General features: G+C 36.1%; 1 protein-coding gene across 3 annotated transcripts in view; it reads left to right on the plus strand.

The window, feature by feature from the left end:
* Positions 1-21,955, plus strand: part of MAGI3 (membrane associated guanylate kinase, WW and PDZ domain containing 3) — an 81,242-nt gene that overhangs the window by 44,888 nt on the left and 14,399 nt on the right. For all 3 annotated transcript variants that reach the window (XM_062595128.1, XM_062595130.1, XM_062595131.1), the window contains 11 exons: positions 1,192-1,401; positions 2,726-2,900; positions 3,957-4,036; positions 6,178-6,235; positions 7,620-7,714; positions 9,620-9,808; positions 12,275-12,883; positions 13,879-13,910; positions 16,091-16,244; positions 18,009-18,100; positions 20,984-21,176. In XM_062595128.1, coding sequence (XP_062451112.1) covers positions 1,192-1,401; positions 2,726-2,900; positions 3,957-4,036; positions 6,178-6,235; positions 7,620-7,714; positions 9,620-9,808; positions 12,275-12,883; positions 13,879-13,910; positions 16,091-16,244; positions 18,009-18,100; positions 20,984-21,176 — 1,887 coding nt within the window. The remainder of the gene's footprint in view (positions 1-1,191; positions 1,402-2,725; positions 2,901-3,956; positions 4,037-6,177; positions 6,236-7,619; positions 7,715-9,619; positions 9,809-12,274; positions 12,884-13,878; positions 13,911-16,090; positions 16,245-18,008; positions 18,101-20,983; positions 21,177-21,955) is intronic.

The raw sequence follows: 21,955 nt of genomic DNA on the forward strand, positions 1-21,955 counted from the left end.
TTTTGTTGGTGCTAAACTGAAGACATTTACCAGATTATGAACCAGCATGATTTTTGAAACACATTGTAAACAACAACAAACACACAGGACTCCTGTGTTAGGTAATGTTTTTTTTCTGGCACATAAATGAAATTGGTTCACAAACAAGAAAAAAGACAAAATTTGTAAAATAGGTAGAATCCACAGTAAGAATTCAAGGAAATACAGAGTCTTTCAGTTTTGTGTGTCTCATACTGTCTGCCGAATCATCCACTCTCTGGAAACCGCCTAACTTCCTAAGCAAAGTTAAAGTAAACTAGCGCTTCTTTTTTCTTAGCTTCCCTTTATCTATATTTTATTGCTTTGAGCCTAGCCTGTACTGATATTTTCAGAAGGGTTTTTTATTTATTATTTTTTACAGTCAAAATAAAATCTAGCCACTAAATGTTGAGCAGGAATTTTGGGAAGCTCTCTTGCTCCACGAGTGAACTCCCTAGTAAAAATCATATGAGCAGTCAGAAGAGAGTAGTCAGCTACCAAAATTCTTTTCCAGGAAAACAACAGATGATTCTTAATCTTTGTGATTTAGATTAAAATGTTGAAGTAAAAATATGCTCATTTTTCTCAGGTATAAATCATTTTGAGATCAAATTATATCAACAGCTTTGGCAAGTGCATTGTCAGCTGATTAATGTAGGACTATAGTTTTTAAAGCAATTTTTTGTAGTTATGTTTATGTAAATAGACATTTTATGTTTCTGCACAAAATCCATTTGCTTTTTGGCTTCCATGTGTTTCTATTGCCGCATGTTATTCCAGATAATCAGTACATGTTGTACAATAGAGTAGGAGCAATTGATTTTCACTGTTTTACTTATCTCAGACTCTTTACTAAAGCTCCAGAAAGAGACTTAGTGAATACAAGTTGAAATAACAAATCAGTCTTTCTCTTTGGAAACCTGTTGCAGGATAGAAATTTTGAATTAAGCCTATTATAACGTACAATGGCAACATTAGAAAAAATATATTGTAGGAGTAGATAATTCTTGAGCATTGATTGTTTTTGGTGGTGCTGATGTCTTTAAAAAGTTAAATTTCCGTTCAGGTATTTCACCAGCACATTACATAGACAATAAAATGTTCACTGCAACTGCCAGCACTTTCAGCAGGTATGCATAATTTTAATTATCTTGATTTTTATCTCCTGGTCAGGTAATTTCTATGGTACTCCAAAGCCTCCAGCAGAGCCTAGTCCGTTTCAGTCTGATCCAGTGGATCAAGTTCTTTTTGACAATGATTTTGATACTGAATCACAGAGGAAAAGAACCACATCAGTCAGCAAAATGCAAAGGATGGACAGTTCTCTCCCCGAAGAAGAGGAAGAGGAGGAAAAGGAAGCAATTAATGGCGGTGGAGGGATAGGTTGGTTAACAAGGGGAGAAATTCCCTGAAGTATTTTATGAATGAATAAAAAGTATACAGATAGCATTCATGCTTGTTTGAACAGCTCCCTTAATTTTGGTGAAATCTGAAAATGACTTTCTGTACAGACAGGATTTTGAATGTGTTTTTACTCTATTTTGAAATCATCTTTAAAAAGAAACAGCTGTTCTCCCTGCCAGATGTGCAATTGCATCATAAAATGCACTGCTCAGGAACATGTAGTGCTGGGTATCAGCCAATTACATGAAGAAAGAAAAGTTTATCCACTCTGCAAGTAACGGAATCCCTTCGCAGAGTGCAATTCATACCCTGTAAATTCTATCATTTAATTTTGATAAGATAATTGAATTTTTATGCAGGAGGTTTTAATGAAGCAATTCATTTAAGGGACAGCACTAACTCTTACTAAAGAACTTTTGGATTATTTTGGTTAAGTGAACTGTTGGAAACCTGAAACTAACTGCAGTGACGTGTGCAGGGTGTAACTGCAGAGAAATAAAGCACAGTGAATTGAGACTGTACCAGTGTCCAGTAGGATGTTTCGAAGATTGGTGTGATGCCCATTTCTTCTTGCTATTGTTGTTACCCATCTCAAGGGAGGCAGAAGAACTGATGGTGAAGAAAAACCATCATGCTACATTTGCAGATGATTCTATGTATGAGTGTTTAATAGAGGCTTATATTGACCTGACTGGACCTAATCTTGGGCTTCTGGGCTCACAGCACCACGGTGCAAAGTGGCTGGATGGCCTGGCTGGTGGTTATGTTAATGTCACAAATATCATCATGTGACTGAGGATACTGAGCATGCCATCTAAACTAAAGGGTTAGGTTTGCATTTAAAGATTTCTGCAATGTTTTTTTTTTCTGAGCTTTTTGTTGTTGTTGCTTGCAGAGGGGTGGAGATGGTATTTATTTTACTAAGAGTTTGACTGTCGACCACATTTTGATTCTGGTGCTTTGAGAAGTGCTCTTGGGATTTTTCCAATGATATTACAAACACTATTCTCTATGTAGGAAGAGCAGCGAAGTAGTCAACTTGGATTTCTGGCAGTGTTGATTTTGCAGCCTAGGCTCAGACAAACAATGCAAAGTTAATTCTGTTTGACAAGGGAAAACCAGAATTCAGTGTTCATGTTAGCTTTTAAAAGTTTGTAGTTTAAAATCAAAAGAAGTAGAAAAATACCCATTTATTTGATGTGCATGTTTGACTTTCGCTCGTAGCCAGAATAAGAGAGTGGTTCTTAATGAGAAACAACACAAACATGTGACAAATAGTAACACTTTCCCTGAACAACTGCAGAAAACAAAGAAAAACATTCAGATTCTTCTGACTGGATGAAACCTGTTCCCAGTTACAACCAGACAAGCAGCTGCATGGATTTCAGAAATTATTTGTCAAGGGATGAAACCCTGGAACCTCTACCCAAGAACTGGGAGATGGCCTACACAGGCACTGGCATGATCTACTTCATAGAGTGAGTAGACTGACATCTCTTGAAGAGTTAGTATACTTTTCTGAAAGTATTAAGTGCAGAGGATCTGCAGTCTAAGATGATGTCGACTGTTGTTTTACCCCATTTTATCTGTTCTTATTCTGATATTTGTATGAAATTTTGTGTATTCCTGCTGTTTTGTTTCTCATTTATCCTATGTACCTGTTTTCATTTCCATAGAGCAACTATTTTACTAGTATGTCTCCAAGAAGATGAGTAATTTCAGGGATAAGACAGATTTTAAACCTCTTCACTGTATTTTCATTTAAGGAGCACTTACTGTTCTTTATTGATGGTTCTTAGATACTGTATAGGAGATCTTCAGTATTATGTTTTCTTGTGTGCTGTTGTCATCTGTATTCATATAAGTACAGTTAGTAATGTATTTTTTGATAGTTTTTTTTAAATCCATGATGCAGGAAAGCTTTATGTGCAATCAATTTGTTTAGAGTATGTTATCTCTCAAAATACAAAGCTGAGTGGATATTGCTTGGTAAGGTATAACATCATAATATAAGTATAACCTTTTACTCTGTGAAATTTCTCTGAAATATGAAAAATTACTTATTCTTTCTTCCTTTTATGTGCTCTTTGGCTTGGAATGCATGCTTAAAAATATAAATACCACAATGTAGAACCCAAGATAGGAAAGCATCCAAATGTGCAAATGAGGAATAGCCTCTTTTATGAATTCTAAGGCAAAAAAAAAGAATCCTACTGAAGGTTAAACATAAGTAGAAGCTAACTTTTTTTAACCTTTCAGGTAGAAAGAGCTGATATTCCCACAAATATTTTCGGGGACAAGGGAGAGTGTTTATACCTCTAACATTTCTCTTCACATGTGTGCTAGAGAGTCTCCAGTGTGCTGATGCTTTTGACATCATGGTTGCCTTTTTAGCATTTTGTGAAATGGCTGAGGTCCAAATAGAGGTTAAATTATCTAAAGGCTACAGTTTAGCTGTGGCAGGAAATATTTAGAAGCTAAAGTACATTTGGAGGGAATTCTCTTCTTTTAATGGCCTATGTTTTGCTCCATAGTCATAACACCAAGACAACCACGTGGCTTGATCCTCGGCTCTGTAAGAAAGCCAAAGCTCCTGAAGATTGTGAAGATGGAGGTGAGATGTTCAGAATTTAGTTGTCACCTGTGACTGATAGTCTCTGAGTTCACCACTGTTGGATAAGATGCATTAATGCTGAGATGGGAGCTTCTTCCTAAAACGCATGACTCTGGTGTGAACAGACTATAGTGCTGAGTGTCCATAATTTGGTGGTAGTAAAGGGTTATCAAAGACTGGAAAAGACCATTACATATTTTCCCTAGAGTGGAGGAATTTGATTGAATTTTGGATATATTGTCTACATTCCTGAGAGGAGAATGACATATTTTGTTCTAATCAAGTGTGTTGCTAAGGAGAAAACTGGATATATTAGTGAAAATCTCACTGGAAATTGTTATGTGGGTGGGATACAGCAGTAGGGAAAAGTCCGTAAGTACTGGAATATACAAATAATGAAAGAAGATACAGCATAATACACGTAATAATACATAATGCATGCAACATACTACATGATTATGCAAGTAAAGGGAACAATTTGACTCCCTTTAAATCTTCATCCCCTTACTTACAGGTCATGTTCATAGTCAGAATGTTCACGATTGGCCTACAGGCAATTCCTGCAAGCCATTCCTACATAGTCATGCAATTTAGTCAGCTAAAAAAGACTAACAAATAGCTTTGTCTCCTGCAAACATCTGACATGTTACAAAAGCTGAGGCAGATTCAATGGCCTATCATCTTTCTAAATTGCACAGCCTAACAATCATGTATTCATAATGAAGCCAGCTGGAGCAACTGCCTTGTACTGCTGCTTATTAAACATATGTACAGCTCACCACAGGATAAAAAGAGCACTTTAAATAGAAGAGATGCAGGATATCCAAATGAACAACATATAAATGAATAGTCTCACTAGGTCTCTTGTCAGATTATGAGGAGCAATGCTGATGTTAATAGTGGTAACATATGCTAGGAAAATTGTTCTTACCTTCAAATTTAGAGCAGCCTCAAACAAGATTACGTAGAAGTTTTATCCTTCAAAATGTCTAGCTACCAAAATGTATCTATTATTCTAGTATTTAAATTCCCATGATCAAGGTGAGCAGAACAGTAGAGCTGGAATAATTGGACCTCTGTGTTAACTGCTTATTCAGTCAATAACGATCTGCTTCTGGGCACCATCATACTAGAATGTGAACTGTTGTCACAAAAATTTTCTGAAATCTGCCATCAGTTTAAATGTTTGGAGGGGGGTTGTAGCACTTAGTTTTATTTCAAATGTAGCTTTTTTTTACCTTAGACTCCTAAATTAGAAATGTCCAAAAGATAGATTTGAGTATTAGTCACTATAAGCTAGCTTGCTCTAGGCTGTGAGAGAAGTCAAACAATGGCTGCATTTAGTCTTCTAGGCAGGACACACTAATGTTGAATTTGATGCTGCCAGGGCTAAACAAATACTAGCCAGTTTGGGGATGTCTGCACGATATTACAAACATCAGAACAATTGCACATGAAAATAATCTACTATGATGGGAGCTGTCTTCTTATTCATCGTTTATGGCTGTTATACTTCTGACTGAAGACTTTTAAAGTTGACTGAAAGCTGAAATGTTGTCAGAATGCAGTGAAATATGCTGGTGTTATTGAGAGAATGAATAAAGGTGGCTTTAGTCCTGCCAAGTGGTCTTAAATTCAAAGTGAAAGAGGAATGGTGAAACATGATGTTTAAAGTTTGGAGTGTGATGTAGTTGAGGTATTTATAGCTCTTTTTTGTGCTGTATTTGGGGGCATGGGCATACGATTCATATTGTATAGTTAAAAGAATCAACAGCTATCAAATCAAACTGATGATCAATAATTAAATTAATTTTAAATAAAATATTTTTCTTCCCCCTTTATATGTTTTTCCTCTCTAAACAGATTAGTTTATGCCTTGTTTATTATATGTGTAAAGTGGTGTAATTTCATTAAATACAAGTTTCTTTATCTAGTAGAATAAAGAGCTAGAGTTATAAGGCTCCAAATTCCCTGTGACAGACTAAGTCTTTTTATTTAGAAGGACCAGCCCCAAATGAAGGTGTGTTCTCTCTCTCTTTTTTTTTTTCTTGAGTCTGTAATCTCTCGTTATTTCATAAGAACTCCGATATTTGCAGATAGTTCCCCACTGTAATGGAGAATTTTGTTTTTTCTGATTGCAGAACTTCCTTATGGATGGGAAAAAATAGAAGACCCTCAATATGGAACATACTATGTTGAGTAAGTGGTAACTGTTAATTTTAGCAGAAAATAATGAAGCAGTTGATATGCAATAGGTATAGATTGTAATGCAATATAGGTACTAAACATACTCTGCAGAAATGCTTCTAGAGATAGTGAGTACATGGTGCCTAATTCTGAAGCACTGGTATATGGGAAGGTAACTCGGGAGGGTCACACCATGTATTTCTCTTATGAGCATGAAGAGCAAGTAGCAATCACAGTAATTAGTTAATGTGAATAAGATGATTTCATTTTTCTCAGCTCTAATAAAAATGAGGTTGGTTGATCTAAGAATGGTTCCTGTTAAGTGTAAAAGAGCAAGAGTAACTTATATCTCATTGGTGTCTCCAAAAAGTCATCACAACTAAGTGCTAAATTGCTGCAGCAGCTTTTCTCGACCTTCTTCAAGTCAGGGTAAATGAAATCTGTCTTAAACTGTGGAGAAGAAAATTAGCAGAGTGGAAAAAAATAACTTCAGAGAACAAGCTAGTAAACTTTGGCTTTGCAAAGACATCGAGTTTCCTTGCCTTTTTTTTTCCTCCTCTCTATTACAGCCTTTTAAAAATTTGCAAAGTGGAATTAAGGTATACCCTACCTTACAATTCAGTTTGTTCTGTCACTTCAAAGGCAATTACAGAAATCGAGAATGAGCAGCACAGGGGAGAGTATCTTGGAAACTTCATATAAAATACAAACCAGAGCAAAACTGTATAGTTTTTTACTAGATGAGTATTTCAAGCAGAAATAAGTAATGTAAGCATATGTAAATGTGCTTCCAAGAATCTAGGTTCTGAAGCTTCTCATCTTAAGAATTTGATTTACAGCTCAAACAAGGGGAAGGCGGATCCAGTGTTAAGATTACATATATTTATGTAGAGACTTTTACAGAACTGTTAATGTTCATGTAGTCTTTTTCTGTTTTATTTTTGTATGGGGAGTTGAGCTTCTGTTTAACCCACCTAAGGACAAAAAATCCCGGTGTATATCAAGAAGGATAGTTTTTATAATTTGATGATAAATGGAATCCTTCAGTCATTGTACTGCACTCTGTTAAAATGAAGTTAAGTCATTAATGTTGCTTAAAAAAATGCCAATTTCTTTTCTTTGAATTATGAAACATTAAAGTTTCAGACCAACGTTCATTGCTATGTTTAGACAGCTTTGGGGAAGTAAAATTGCATTAACTTTTAAAGTAAATCAAGTTGATGAAAGGAAAAAAAATGTTTTCAATGATACTATGATACTTTGGTCTTCATTTCTCTAGAGTATTAATCTGAGATAATGAAAAACAGTATTGTAGGTGTATCTTTTGTATTGTTTTTCCTGTGAAATAGGCAGAATGCTTTATTATAAAAGACTGTTCTTTCTTGTGTGTTTACAGTCATATTAACCAGAAAACTCAGTTTGAAAACCCAGTATTGGAAGCAAAAAGAAAAAAACAACTAGGACAGACTGATGTTGGCCCTTCAAAGTCAGGTATCGCTTAATATTATATTCTTCGTTACTGATATCTGTAAGTAAACAATGAAAAATAGCTTGGAAACTGAAGATTTTGGTGAGTATCAGTTCAAATAAGTCTGGCTTTTTTGCTAGTAGTTTTAAATATTCTAATTAGTGTTTTGTTGTGATGATTAAATTAGTTACATTTTTTTTGCCTGAAGTAGTATGTATAATGACTGCAGAAGTTACGTGGAAAAATCCACTTAATTATTTTCATATTTCAAGAATTTTTAATACATAATTTTGCAACCTAAAGTCACATTATGTATTTTTTCAGACTAGGTGGCTCACTATGTGGTAATCCTTTTCTCAGCAGGGTCCTGCACCTAGGGAGGAATAACCCCATGCATCAGTACAGGCTATGGGCTGACCTGCTAGCAAGCAGCTCAGCAGAGAAGGACCTGGGAGTCCTGGTGGACAAGAAGTTTACCATGAGCCAGTAGTGTGCCCTCGTGGCCCTGAAGGTTAATGGTATCCTGGGGTGGACTGGAGCATCTTTCCTATGAGGAATGACTGATAGAGCTGGGCCTTCTCAACCTGGAGAAGGGAAGACTGGGGGGGGAGAGAAGGGGAATCTTACCAATGTGTACCAGTATCTGAAGGGAGAGTGTCAACAGAATGGGGCCAGACTCTCTTTAGTGGTGCCCAGCGATAGGACAAGAGGTAGGAGGCACAAACTGAAACACCAAAAATTCCACCTGAACTTGAGAAAAAACTTCTTTACTGTGAGAGGGACGTAGCACTGCAAGAGGTTACCCAGAGAGGTTGTGGAATCTCCTTCCACGGAGATATTCAAAAGCTGTCTGGACACAATCCTTGGAAACATAGTTTAGGTGGTGATGATCTCCAGAGTCCCTTCCAACCTCAACCATTCTGTGATTCTGTGATATTATCAATAAAACACTTGCATACCAGCAGAGTTTTTTGATCAGATCTCAAATAGTGTCTGCTAATACTACAGGTTAAATATGCAGCATTCTGTATGTGAAAATACTCATTTTAAGTTCCAACTTTTATAATTCATCAGGATAGTAGCCTTATCTTTCTGCTAGTCGTTGTATGTTGCCCTCCAAATTCTGTAGGGTTTTTGGACTTAATTTTTATGTTAAATTTGAACTGAGATTCTAAGACTGATTTTAAAGCATTTTGAAACTTGTAAAGCTGGTTGTCATAAGCAACTTTTGAATATATGGAGGAAGGTTGCAAGAGTTAGTTGGAAGATGCAGGTAAGGCTACACTTGGTTTTTTTTTTTATTTTTTTTTTCCCCACTTTTCACCTACTTTGAATTTGGTATAGATGGGAGCTTTAATTCCATCTCCGTTGTAATCTGTACTGCTGTCTTGAAAAATCATTTAACTTGCCCACTCATTTAACTCAGCTGTGAAATGTGGGTGGCAGTATCTTGTCTACTTTATTCCATAACAGTACTGCAGAGGTTAACTAATATTTGTTTTCTGAGCATGTGAAATATCATGAAATTACTTTTGCTGCATGTTTAGTAGACATCTGTGTTATAGATTGTTGAGTTCAGACCTGTATTTTTAATAAGGATGCTGCATTCTTAACACTGTCTTTAATTATTCCTTAGACATAAGGCAACTACTTTTTCAAAAGAAATCATGAACCCTTATGATGTCTTTAAAAAGAAAAACAAAACCCACGTAGCAAAACCAGCCTCGGTTTTCTACCTTCAGGTCTTTTTATTCCATAATTTAGAAATCTCCTGAAGAGGTTTGGTCTTCAGCCTTTGAAACGGCTTCTTCCTTATTTCTCTGATTATCCATATTACATGTCTGTAGCCACCATCAGTTTGGGATTTAATGGCCACCTACTGGCAGCATTGTTGATGGTGGCTTGTGTTGAATCTTTACCGTGCACAGGACCAGAGAAGCCTCTCTTCACCAGAGATCCAGCCCAGCTTACTGGAACCCTCATACGGACATCACTGAAGAAAAGTACAATGGGATTTGGCTTTACAATCATTGGAGGGGACAGGCCTGATGAGTTTCTGCAGGTGAAGAATGTGTTAAAAGATGGACCTGCTGCACAAGATGGGAAGATTGCACCAGGTGAAGTGGTATTTTGCTCAACTTCCATTTCCTGTGATGCTGTCAGGCCCTAAGAGAGCAGTACAGTTTCTGAGACAGAAAGTTAGGTACCTCCATCCACTGACTTTGAATATGAAATACCTGACTGACTAAAGCAGTTTTCAGATTTATGAAAGATCTGTGAGAGCAGTGTCTGAAAGTCAGTGTCTGAAATGGAAAACAATGTTCTATATACAAATCTACTTTAAGGACACTCCTGAAGATTTCAGGAGTTCTGTCTCAGTGGAGACAGGTAAGGTCTCCACTTAGAGTAAGTGGAGGTAAAGGTAAAGGTTTACCTCCTTTACCTTTATAAGGTAAAGGTTTGCAAGCTAAAACTATATAGCCAATTGAAAAATGCTTTGATTTATTGTCCAGTTGTGTGTTTTTTGTATTTATCAATATGCTACAGCCCTTGTAGGTGTATGTTGTTTTATACTCTATTAACATGGAAAAGGGGATTTTTTTAATAGAAAATTTGTCATCAGCTACCTAGCTTTCTGGGTTACCTTCTAATTACAAAATATTGCATGCACATGTATCTTGAAGTTTGAGAACCACCATGCAATGAGTAATCCTGCCTTTCCTGAAAGAGTATTCCACAAGGAGATAAAATTTTACTTCAAGCTTCTGTGAGAGGAGGTTAGTAAGTAATAATCAGAGAGATGAGAAAGCAGGGAATAAGGCCCTTTCTTTTTTTTTGGAGGGGGAGGGGGGCCTCTGGGACCTTTGCATTGGAAAAAAGAAACGTTGGTATGTAAAGAGGATGAGGGTGTCTCTTGAGACTTAATACCTTTTCTTGTTTCACTTGATGGGAAGTTGATTTGGGGTTTTTGGGGAGAGTTTGCTCAAGTTTCAGCTCCTGACTGGGATAAGTCACAGCTCTTCCTCATTTTTACAGGATACTATAATTTTAGATTCAGATTTATCTTAAGCAGATATGGAATACTAGTAGGCTTATGTGATACTGTATATTATTTTGGGTACTTAAGATCCTCACATGAGGACTGTATAGAGTTCTTAAAATCTTGCTATAGCAACCTTTTCAGTACCAAAGCTTGCAACAAGCCTTGCAACAGACCTTGCAAGAGACATTTGGATTAAAAGTAATTCAAAGGCTTTTACCATAGCTTTTATTTATTCATTAACACATGTTCATAATTGACCTCTTTTTAGGCCTTTTAGATGTTTTTATCTAATACATAAATATTTACTTGATCAATTCTAACAGAGGGAATGTCAAAAGCTTTAGAATTTGATGTCATTTACTTAATAGTCTCTGCTCATTGTTTATATGGAAAGTAAAAATAGTGATTTGAATCCTCGTCTGTGTTTTGCCTGGTTCCTGCCAAAAAAGCATAACACCAAATGTCAAAACTGCAGTAGGAAAGAATAAGCAAAGCTGTATGAATTGGGCAAGTAGAGAAGCAAGAGAGATGAGAGAAACTGTAATCTATGAAGAACTAAAACATATTTTCACTGTTGTTATAGACTTAAATTATTTATATGCTTGCTGTAACTTACAGTTTACATACTAGAGAAGGCAAAATACTCCTTTACATATCTGACATGCTTTCCTACTTTTCTGGTAGGAAAATAATTTATGCTTTTGATGGTTTAATAATATTTACTTACAAAATGAAACAAAAATTGTGTTGCTGATCTGCTGTTTGATCTTTTTTGTATGCAGTTCATTTCCGTCTGTGTAGAAATGAACACAATATTGCAGCGCTGTGTTGTATGGACATGTTCAAGCAAAAAGATGTGTATCTATTTATAATAGAGTTAATATTATAGGAGAGTTACTGTTTTACTGATGTCCAGGGGTTCAAGTGAAAAGATGCTTTGCTCCCTGGGAATATTTATTGCACACATGTAAATTTCTGTCATCAAATTGATACATCATTTCATGATACATCATGAAATAAAGTTTCAGGATCTGACACCTACTTCCACTTCATACTGGAAATTTATCTTTAACCATGTTTAGTGTCAATATAAGGACATGGAATATGTGTGGGCACAATCCTAACTTAAGTTCAGCCAGTCCTAAAATAATTATAGGAACAAAAAAAAATCTGATTTATTCTGGATTGAATTTAGAATACTGTACAATATGAATTAAAGCATAAGACATCTGCTTGCAGTAATGTGTATGCACTGTTTATCTTCTGTGGCAGTATAGTATCGTTTATTAAATCTACTGCAGATTAAACTTTATATATTTAGCACATTAAGTTCTGATATGAAATTGAATAAATGCAAACAGGAAATTCTTTAGGCTTTTTTGGCAATAGATAGCTAAGAGGTAATAGCACATCACCATTCATTATTCTTAAAGATTGTACAGTGATTTTCTCCAGGTTTTGTTCTGCGCTTCAGAACATTGCAAAGGTGTGGGTGATTTAATTTCTGGATTTGATGCTTTTTAATTTCCTTTTGTAACAGGTGATGTCATTGTAGACATAAATGGAAATTGTGTCCTTGGCCATACCCATGCAGATGTTGTCCAAATGTTTCAACTAGTTCCTGTCAACCAGTATGTGAACATGACTTTGTGTCGTGGTTATCCTCTTCCTGAGGACAATGAAGACCCCATCGTAGATATAGTGACAGCTACACCTATTATCAATGGACCGTCTGTGACCAAAGGAGATGTTTGTGTGACCAGCCAAGATTTAATACCAGGCACAGTTGTGTTGGATCAGAATGGAAAACTGGGTCCTATGTTAGTCAATGGTCGTCTGAATGGCCCTTCCATGGATACAAATGAGCAGAGGATCTCTGTTGCATCTTCAGGAGGCTCTCAACCAGAGCTGGTCACCATTCCTTTGGTCAAAGGTCCTAAAGGCTTTGGGTTTGCTATTGCAGACAGTCCTACAGGACAGAAGGTGAAAATGATTTTAGACAGCCAGTGGTGCCAAGGCCTTCAGAAAGGAGATGTAATCAAAGAGATTTGCCATCAGAATGTACAGAGCTTGACACATCTGCAGGTGGTTGAGGTGCTGAAGCAGTTTCCAGTAGGAACAGAGGTGCCACTGCTTATCTTAAGAGGCGGTACGTATGTAAATTTGCATTTATCATGTGCAACTATATGCTCTTTTCGGTGTGACACATTAATTCTGCCCAATTTTTGAAGTTAAATAGCAGCTTATTATATTTCTAAGCCATCCTGCTCTATGTTTAATTTACACCCCTGAGTATTTGGGGTGGGAGAATGCAACTAGTTTTGCTTTTACAAAAAATTTATAATTAGATGTTTATGCACTGTCTCTTACAAACATCTGGGGAGAGTTAAAGCAAAAATGCAGTCTCTAGTATGATACAAATGGCATGATTGGTGGGTTTGTTTAAGGCTTTACAAATGTATTCCAGTAACCTAGCTGTAATGAACAGGTGATCACAAGTGACAGGAGGAAGCATCAGCAGCATGGTGGAACTGAACACTGGAAATTGCTAGTAAAAATCTTATTTTCATATTTACATATTTATATTTCTTCATTGGCTATCATTTACAGACCAGAAGGTGTCCTTTCCCAACAGACTGACTAGTAATTTAATGTGCATTTTCCAAGAAGGAACTGAATTATAAAGCAACACATGACTGCTTAATGTCCTTTTAAGCTTTTATTACAGCCTTGAATGTCATTTCAGTCATAAGTATTTGCAAAAATCTCCAGGTCTTTTTCTGTGTAAATGCTATTATTCCTTAATCAGCTAAGGAGATAAATTTAATTTCTTTAGTAGTAAGAGAAGTTCCACCAGCCAAATTCACTATTGCATGAACTAATGTGTAATTCGATTGATTGGTGTCTAGTAAAAGGAGAAATACAATGCATGGTGGTACACTAGAAGTATAACTTGAGATATCCTCTAAATGATGGTTTTGGCCAACTGAGTGTTCAGTTTGCATTTTAAAAGAATAGCAAATGAGCAGTAATCAGTTTCAACCCAAGACGAGCCAGTTATACTGGCTTAATGCTGTTTGTGATTGTGATGATCTAGTATTTCAAATTTAGTTCTGCATAGATATTTTCTGCTTTTTCCTTTAGGTCCACCTTCACCTACTAAAACTGCCAAAGTGGTGAGTATTAATGATGTATTTATCTCTGTTTCTGATGGAGAAATTTCAAGGTCTTTGGGTTGCAGAACACACTCAAAAGTATGTTCTACTTAACATAGAAGTTCTTCCACAGAGTCATGTGAGTTTTTTGAGTTTTTCTGAAATGTTTAATAGGGATGATAGATTTCTCTTTTCTTACTACTGAAATATGAAGAATGCAGCAGAGGTCTTGATTATGAGAATACATGCAGTATTGTTGATTTGCCATAATTGTAAATATGACATTGCTCTGCCAGTTCTTTCAGAATTCCCCTTTTGCACTATGCTTGAAGTTGCTACTATTAGAAATATATAACTTGATGTTTATTTGCATGCATACTTTGACTTGCTTTCGTAATCTCATCTCTTGATTTTTAGTTCCTGTGGTAATTTGCAAGGATGCTTTAGCAAAACTGTCTCTATTTAGCTGGCACAAATTAATTGTCAAAGTAACTGCTCTCAGAATACCCACTGAAGAGGAAACAAAATACAACATCTCTTTTTTTTTCCTTTGCTAATTACCTGTATCCTGTATTAAAGCAAAGTGGGATTTCTAAAGGATGCTTAAGATACTTTGACACTTCTCAATCCTGACATAAAACTAATGAACCAGTTAGTACTCCCTTCTTAAAATGCTTCCTTATCTTTGAATCCTTATGTTAAAAAGATCTCTATGTAGTTATACATTTCGTATTTGATGTTTGTTATTCTTGAAAGTTTGATCTGTTAGGTTATCTTTGACATATATTAGCTCTGTAAAGAATCCTTGGGATTAATAAAAAACATTGAGATTTAATAACGTACATAGTAATGTATATTTTTGTCATGAACTTAGGAAGTTGACTAGTCAGTGCCCATCTCTTCAAGAACAATCATGTTTCTTTACGAATATTTCTTGTACACCACAAATTATTTAATTTTAGGAAAACCCTATTACCTGGGTGTAGATAGTCCTGCTATGCAAGTACTGAAGTCATATCCCAGCACTTGGAGCAGATAAGTTCACTGTGCTTAAAACAGTCTGTACTCTATAAAACATGCAGATTCAGTTCCTTGTGAGAATACAGCTGCATAAACCAAATAAATCACTGCATAAATATGTGCAGTTTGAGAACACAAGTCTTGTCAGCATAGCTCCTATGTCAGTGTATTCTATGCAAGCATGCTAAAAATACTTATGACTTAGGGTCTCACATTCGAGCGCACATGCAATAGCAACTTTCCCACAGAGCACTCAATGTTCAGTGGCATTAAGCGGCATGGCAAACTAATTCAGTTAAAAAGGGCAAGGTCTTATGTTTATAAACATACAAGAAGTGTCAAACTACTAAATCCCTTGGGGGAATTTTCTTCCACCCTTCTTAAAAGGGCATCTAAGTCTGTTCTAATTGTGTTTTTGTTTAACATGCACAGATGCATGCAGACTACCATGCTCCAATCTTCCAGTTTGGGTTTCAGCCCAGAATCAGTATTTAAAATTACTCTAGTGCATAAGCCATTGGAAATTAGGATGGGAGGCTACAAGGATACTTGTTGTCCTTCTTCTTGAAATAGTATTAGGAGTGCTGCAGCAACTCTCACATCATAAAATAAAAATGCAAATACTGAATTTTTATTCCTTATTGTATTTATGCCTCATAATGCTCCAGTGTATTCCTCCTGATCAGTGCTTTATAATGTCCTTGTAATGTCTGCAGCAGGCAACTTGATATTGGACATACCTCATGTTTTCTTCATTGTTTTGATATAATTCAGCAGCTTGCAGTTGTGAGGAGGCAGTTGCATACTGAGCTGCTAGTATCCTGTAGCCAACATGAGTAAATTGCAAGCAAGAGCAAGATTAAACTTGTAATCATAAGGAATCACATAGGTTTATTTCTCTGTGAGCATCAGTCACTTTAACAAGTTTCTAAGCCCAGACTTAAGTAGAATTTCAGGACATCCTTGGAAGCCTTTAGCAGTCTGGTCAGATACGTACTGTGAACACAGCTTATATATTGGAAGAGCTAAGTGAAATTGTAATATTTTTTCCTTTATTCCTTTGGTTTGCTTGCATTTCAACTCTATGAGATGTTTATTGCCTTTGCACACACATGTAAACAAGTGCAGTTACTGCTTTTGGTTTAATATGGATCTTATGGGGATGGGGGGGTCTGTTTCAGAAAGATAAGCAGGACAATTCAGGGAGTTTAGAAGCTATCAGCGATCCCATTCCACAGCCTATGCCTTTTCCACCCAGTGCTGTGAGGTCGGGCTCTCCTAAACTAGATCCTTCAGAAGTCTACCTGAAGTCTAAGACTATATATGAGGACAAGCGTGAGTATATCAACTTAAACTCAGAAATATTAAATTATGAAAAAAAGTTTCCTGTACGTCACGTATGTGGTAAAACTACTGTGCCTTAATCTTCTGTGTGTATACATACGTACATATATATATATATAAATTAAAAATAAAATATTTTGAGAAATGCGCAATTCATACAGAAATTTTTAAAAAATGGAACCTTAAAAAAAAAGTTTTGTTTTCTCTGTTATCCTTGCTAAAACACATATTTGTTCTTGTCCAGTTACTACTGCATGTCTTTAACCTTGTTCAAGGCACACTTGGAAAGAACACTGTACAATATGATTTATACAGCTGCACTGGAAATTGTAACTCAGGATTGTATTTATAACATTATCTGGTTTTACTAACAAAGATACATGATCAGTTAATGAAAAGAAGCACATATTATATAAAACTACTGACTCATTATATCAAATGTAATACAATACATGGGGTAAACAAAAACCTTTTGTTGTGCCAAGAATGCTGGCCAAACCTGTTCCGTAAATATTGTAGAATAATCAATAATATGGGCTACCTTACAGAGATAGAGAGCTGATGGGAGAACAAGGGAGGTATAAAAGGTAACCAAACTTGAAAAGGACTTATAATGTACATGAAATCCCATCAGCAAATGATGCATTGCTTCTAAATGTCTGATTATCAGCCAATATATTCCCCTATATATATTCCAACATGTTCCCCAACCGTATTTGCAATAAAATGATTAATTATAGAAATTACGTAATATTCTCCTGATAAAAGGAAGCATGACTTCCTCTTCCAAAATAGATCATTTGAGATACATAGCCTATTTTAGCATCATCCTTACTTAGGTGAATTTCATCAAGGTACTTTTACTTGATCTCAGTGTATCTGACTCAAGCCAGATATTGTTCTCCTGAGTAATGTTAACTGGCCAGCAGTAAATGTTATAAGAAGTAGAAAATAAAGAGTCTGTTTTGCTGACATTGACATAGTTATGTTAAAGAAGTTCAACACTTTTATCAGCACTTTTTCATAGCTTTGCAAGTACAGGTTTTACTGATGGGCCAGAAGAGGCTAATGAAGTGTTCCTTGAGATGTTTTCTGAAAGAATCCTTTGTTAATTTTAATAGAGCTTTGCTACAGATAGACTTATGCAAATGGCTCCATAGAAAAATTGTACAGCCAGTTTTAAAAAATGCTGTTTATAACAAACTGTCATTAAAGACCATACTGTCAGAGGTCAGAGCAAAATAAAACTAAGCAAACTTGACATGTCAAATAATTTAGCATGCCAAAAGTCAGTTACAATAACTACGCTGGAACACAGTAGGAAATTTCTGTTTGTTATATCTTAGTATGAAATCATGAAAGAATGAGCTTACACCATTTTTACAGCAATGTTACAACTCTTCAAGCTCTAAGGTGCTCTAATTTTCAAATATCTGAAGTAAACCTGATAATTTCAGTGTTCTGAAATATATATATAGTTCTGAGCTGTATTACAGTCTGGATTTTGTCCCATACTGCATATGAAAGCAGCTCTGATTTGTCCTTTGGCATTCATCAACCTATCCTTTGTTTTTTCAGCTTTTTCTTGAAAAAAGCTTTTCTCATATTGGGAAGAGAGCCACTGAAGATTTAACTGTTCAATTTTTTTTTACTCTGTTTCTGGTTACTGTGTTCTGTCAGGATGACCAACAAAAGAAATCTTTGAATAATCAAAGATAATTCTTTGAGTGTTTTTGAAATGTTATTTTGTCTTAGCTCCAAACACAAGAGATCTAGATGTTTTCCTGCGAAAACAAGAGTCAGGCTTTGGTTTCCGGGTGCTTGGAGGGGATGGACCAGATCAACCAGTAAGTGAAATTGTTTAGTTACCTATGTATTACCTTACAATACTACCCTTAGAATGACTCATACTCTCTCATTCTCATTTCTCTCCCCTTCTAAATGATTCAGTGATGCTACTATCAGAATCACAAAAGGTCTATCTTAGTACTTTCTTTACCATTATCTGACCCAGTATGTGTTTACACTTCTTCATTCCTTTTTAAAGTGGTTTCCCAAAGTATTTTCAGAGCTAATTGCATACTGCCAGGTTAAACCAAACAATATACTATAAGGTAATTATTTAATTAGTTTCCTGTTTAAGCATGAGAGAGTGTTCAAAATACAATTTCCTAACAGCTGAAAAAAATGATGGTGAAAATTGACTTGCTGCTGTGGAAAGTAACAGGTATGGCTCAGCTGAACCTTCATGATGACATGGGAAGGCATTTTGTTTGCAGAAAAGAGTAAAAAAGAGTAAAAAACTTTTTATTTTTGTAGTATGAGAACTGTGAAATTACTCTTCGTGCTCTGTATTCAGAAACAAGCAAAGCCAAGCTTATAAAACTTTCAGAAGGAAAAATTATCAATTCAGTAACTGCTTTTTAAAGATCAAGAATTGGAGACTCCAGTTACCAGATTCATATCGAATTTAAGAATTGGTGCAATAGTCCAGTTTTTGAGAGAGGAAAATTGCTTCATTTTCTGTCAATGAAAGATTCCTGAGTAATCCAGTTAAAGCTGAAAGGTGTAATCAGATTTGATTAAAGCTAAGTAGCGTAAACAGTGCTCTGAGCAAGCGCACTAACTGTTCTTAATGTATGGTCAGCGATCTATTGTAGGGTTTTTATTTTTATAATCACTTTGATATTTTTTGCATGCTATTTTACTTAAGGCAGCAAGTTCATATCTAGCACTGTATCTTCTTGGGGGCCACAAATGCACTGACCATAACCCAAGGACTCCAAAAGTTGACTTTAGTCTCTGTAATCATTTTTGAGTGTCTGTGAGAAACCAACAGTTGAAGAGCTAAAGGATGAATTTAGATTTTGAGATGAGTTGTAGGAGAGCAGACAAGGGAAACAACTCTAACTAAATAGAGTTTTTAAGCTCTTGTCCCATTCAAATTCAAATGAAGGGAAGAAAATGGTTAGTTACCTTTCTTTCCTTTCATCTTCATGATTGACTTCAGTCAACAAGTCTCCCATTCGCTTTTTATTTATCTAGATTCTTTGGCAACAGTAGTTCTCCATCAAGCCCATAATACTGATCTATATTTCTGTAATTGTTGCTGTATTTTGGGAATGATTTAAAGGATAGTGTTGGCACTAAGCCTTTGTATGTTATACCACCTAATCTTGTTAGAATCTTGGCACAGAATGAGCACTGGTGATGCTCTGTATGGCGTACATGCCAGTTCTTACTGGGAAGCAGATGTGTGGAGGGAATCTTTGGCTTACCCTGGAAAATTTCTGACAAGCTTTTCTTTCAAATGCAACCAAATGAAATGAGTCAAGCTTTAGGGGGGTTGTGTCCTTCCCTTTACCTGAAAATCTTCAAAAACATACTCTGTTTTGTCCATTGGAGTGCCTACTAGTGAGGCACTACTGCTACTAGTGAGTTCCACTCAGGGATGTGAGAATGACCTTCCAGTGCATTCTTTCAGGCTGTTACTTGCCTTGTGTTTCTCTAACATCTTGGGAAAATAGAAAATGTACTTCAGGATTTTCATAAGAGCCCTGAATCAGAAGCTGGATTCCTTCTCCAGATGGATATTCAGATTGTTTTGCATCTCCAGCTGTCATCAGACTGTGGCTCTAACATTTGTACAAGAGGAAGAGCACTGATTAGAAGCTGTTTTGTTTTAACCCAGTTGGTGACGAGAATTTGGTTATGGTTTTACATCATCAGTGTAACAAAGTTTCTTGGTTTAAGCCTACAGAGTTGCTGTGTAGTTTGACTCAGATGATGTCTCTGCTTGAGTGGTCCTTGTGGCAAAGATGGAGGCAGACTGGTAAATGATTTTGTGGAAACTCCTGGATAGTCCATTCCTGTTATGGCAGTCTTTATGAAATAGAGTGGATTCTTCTTGAAAGACCAAAAATTTTCCCTGGAGAGAAGTTAAACTTACACTGTATTGTCAGAGACTATTTCCTTAACTGTCACATCAAGAAAAGAAGCTTTTGGAATAGAAATGCTGGTAGATTGCCTTCTGATTACGATTGAAAGAAGATGGATTTTTTTCCATTCACAGCTGTGATCGAATGCCAGCCTTTTTCTAACACGCAGTTAAATAAAAAGAAGAGCAATATTCCTCCTCTTGAAGAAGAATAGGCAATCTTACTTCTGTTGCACTTTATAGTATTTATCATCTCTTGTTTCTGTAACAACAATAGCTGTTGGTAGGTGTCCAGCTGATGTCGTAAATGCTGTGTGCGGATGATCTGCCCTCTAATGCCTCACCTCAAACAGTTACTGGCCATAATTGTTCTTAATCTTTCATTTAACCTGAATGTGATTGTAGCATATAAAATAGAGTATGTTGTTATCTGTGACATATTTACCTGACACTTTATGGGATGTGAGCAGACAAAATTGATATAGGGAGTGCAACTTTGAATTTTTTTGTCTAATCACCAACAGCTGTGCACTGAAAACCTTAAAGCATGAAACTGTCTGGGCAGGTGAACTTGAGTTCTTTCCAAAGCTTTTAGTTCTGCCCCAAGCACTCTAGCCTTGTCTTGTCTTATATATTGATGCCTCCAGAATTCATTGAAAAGCTTTGAGTATTTATTGAGCCCTATAAGCCCCAAATTCTGTCAGTTCATTCAACTGGCTCAAGCTACACTCACCAACTATGTTTCTGCTGGAATATGATAAACAGATAATCACTGATTGTGCTTTATTGATAGATTTATATTGGAGCTATCATCCCATTGGGAGCAGCAGAAAAAGATGGCAGGCTTCGAGCTGCTGATGAACTGATGTGTATTGATGGAGTCCCTGTTAAAGGGAAATCACACAAACAAGTTTTGGACTTAATGACCAGTGCTGCACGGAATGGTCAAGTACTGCTCACAGTCCGGAGGAAGATCTTCTTTGGTGGTATGTGTCTGTCTGTCAGGAGAGTGTACTGTGGGAAATGGAGCCTGGCTAAAGGAATGCTTACATTTTTATAATCATGTCAACTGAAGTTGCACTGCAACATATCAATTATTGCAGTAGAACTGAGTGACTTCTGAGATTAAAGACTGTCATTCTGTAATTTTGAGTAAGTGGAGAAAAGAAGAATTTAATAAGCTGATGCTTTTGGTGCTTGTTAGCTTGCACAAGTAAGACTGAAAATTAAGATGAGGCTGATGCTTTCCTCAAACTTTTTCACAGATACCAGTTAGAACAGTCAGTCGTGCTATGTGAATGGAATAATAACATAACCTAATTTCTGTATGACGTTATATTCTGAAGTCTGTTGTGATCTATGTGTAGCAAGAATAAGAGTGCTCAAAACAGAGATAATTCATGGCAACATTTTGTGATTCTGCAGTTTTAGATTGCTGTCCAGATCTGCAGTGTACAAAGGAGTGTTTATCCTTGATTTGATGGCACTGATCACATAAATGACAGATCTGAGATAGAACTCAAGGGTCTTGATAGAGTCTCCCATGAACTAGTATTGCTTTTCCATTGCATCATTCAACCATAAATTCCAAGTTTGTATAAGTAGAAAAACATATTTCTTCATAAACTATGAAAACACTAACTGTGAAATTCTCATGACCTTCTCTTCATTTTCAGGTAGATGAAAGAATGTGTGGGCTACAGGCTCAGTCTCAATGCAGACTCATTTTGGCCCAGAGTTACCAAAAGATACCTTATTACTGAGT

Source organism: Rhea pennata, chromosome 25 (assembly GCF_028389875.1).
Source record: "Rhea pennata isolate bPtePen1 chromosome 25, bPtePen1.pri, whole genome shotgun sequence".
NCBI classification, from domain to species: domain Eukaryota; kingdom Metazoa; phylum Chordata; class Aves; order Rheiformes; family Rheidae; genus Rhea; species Rhea pennata.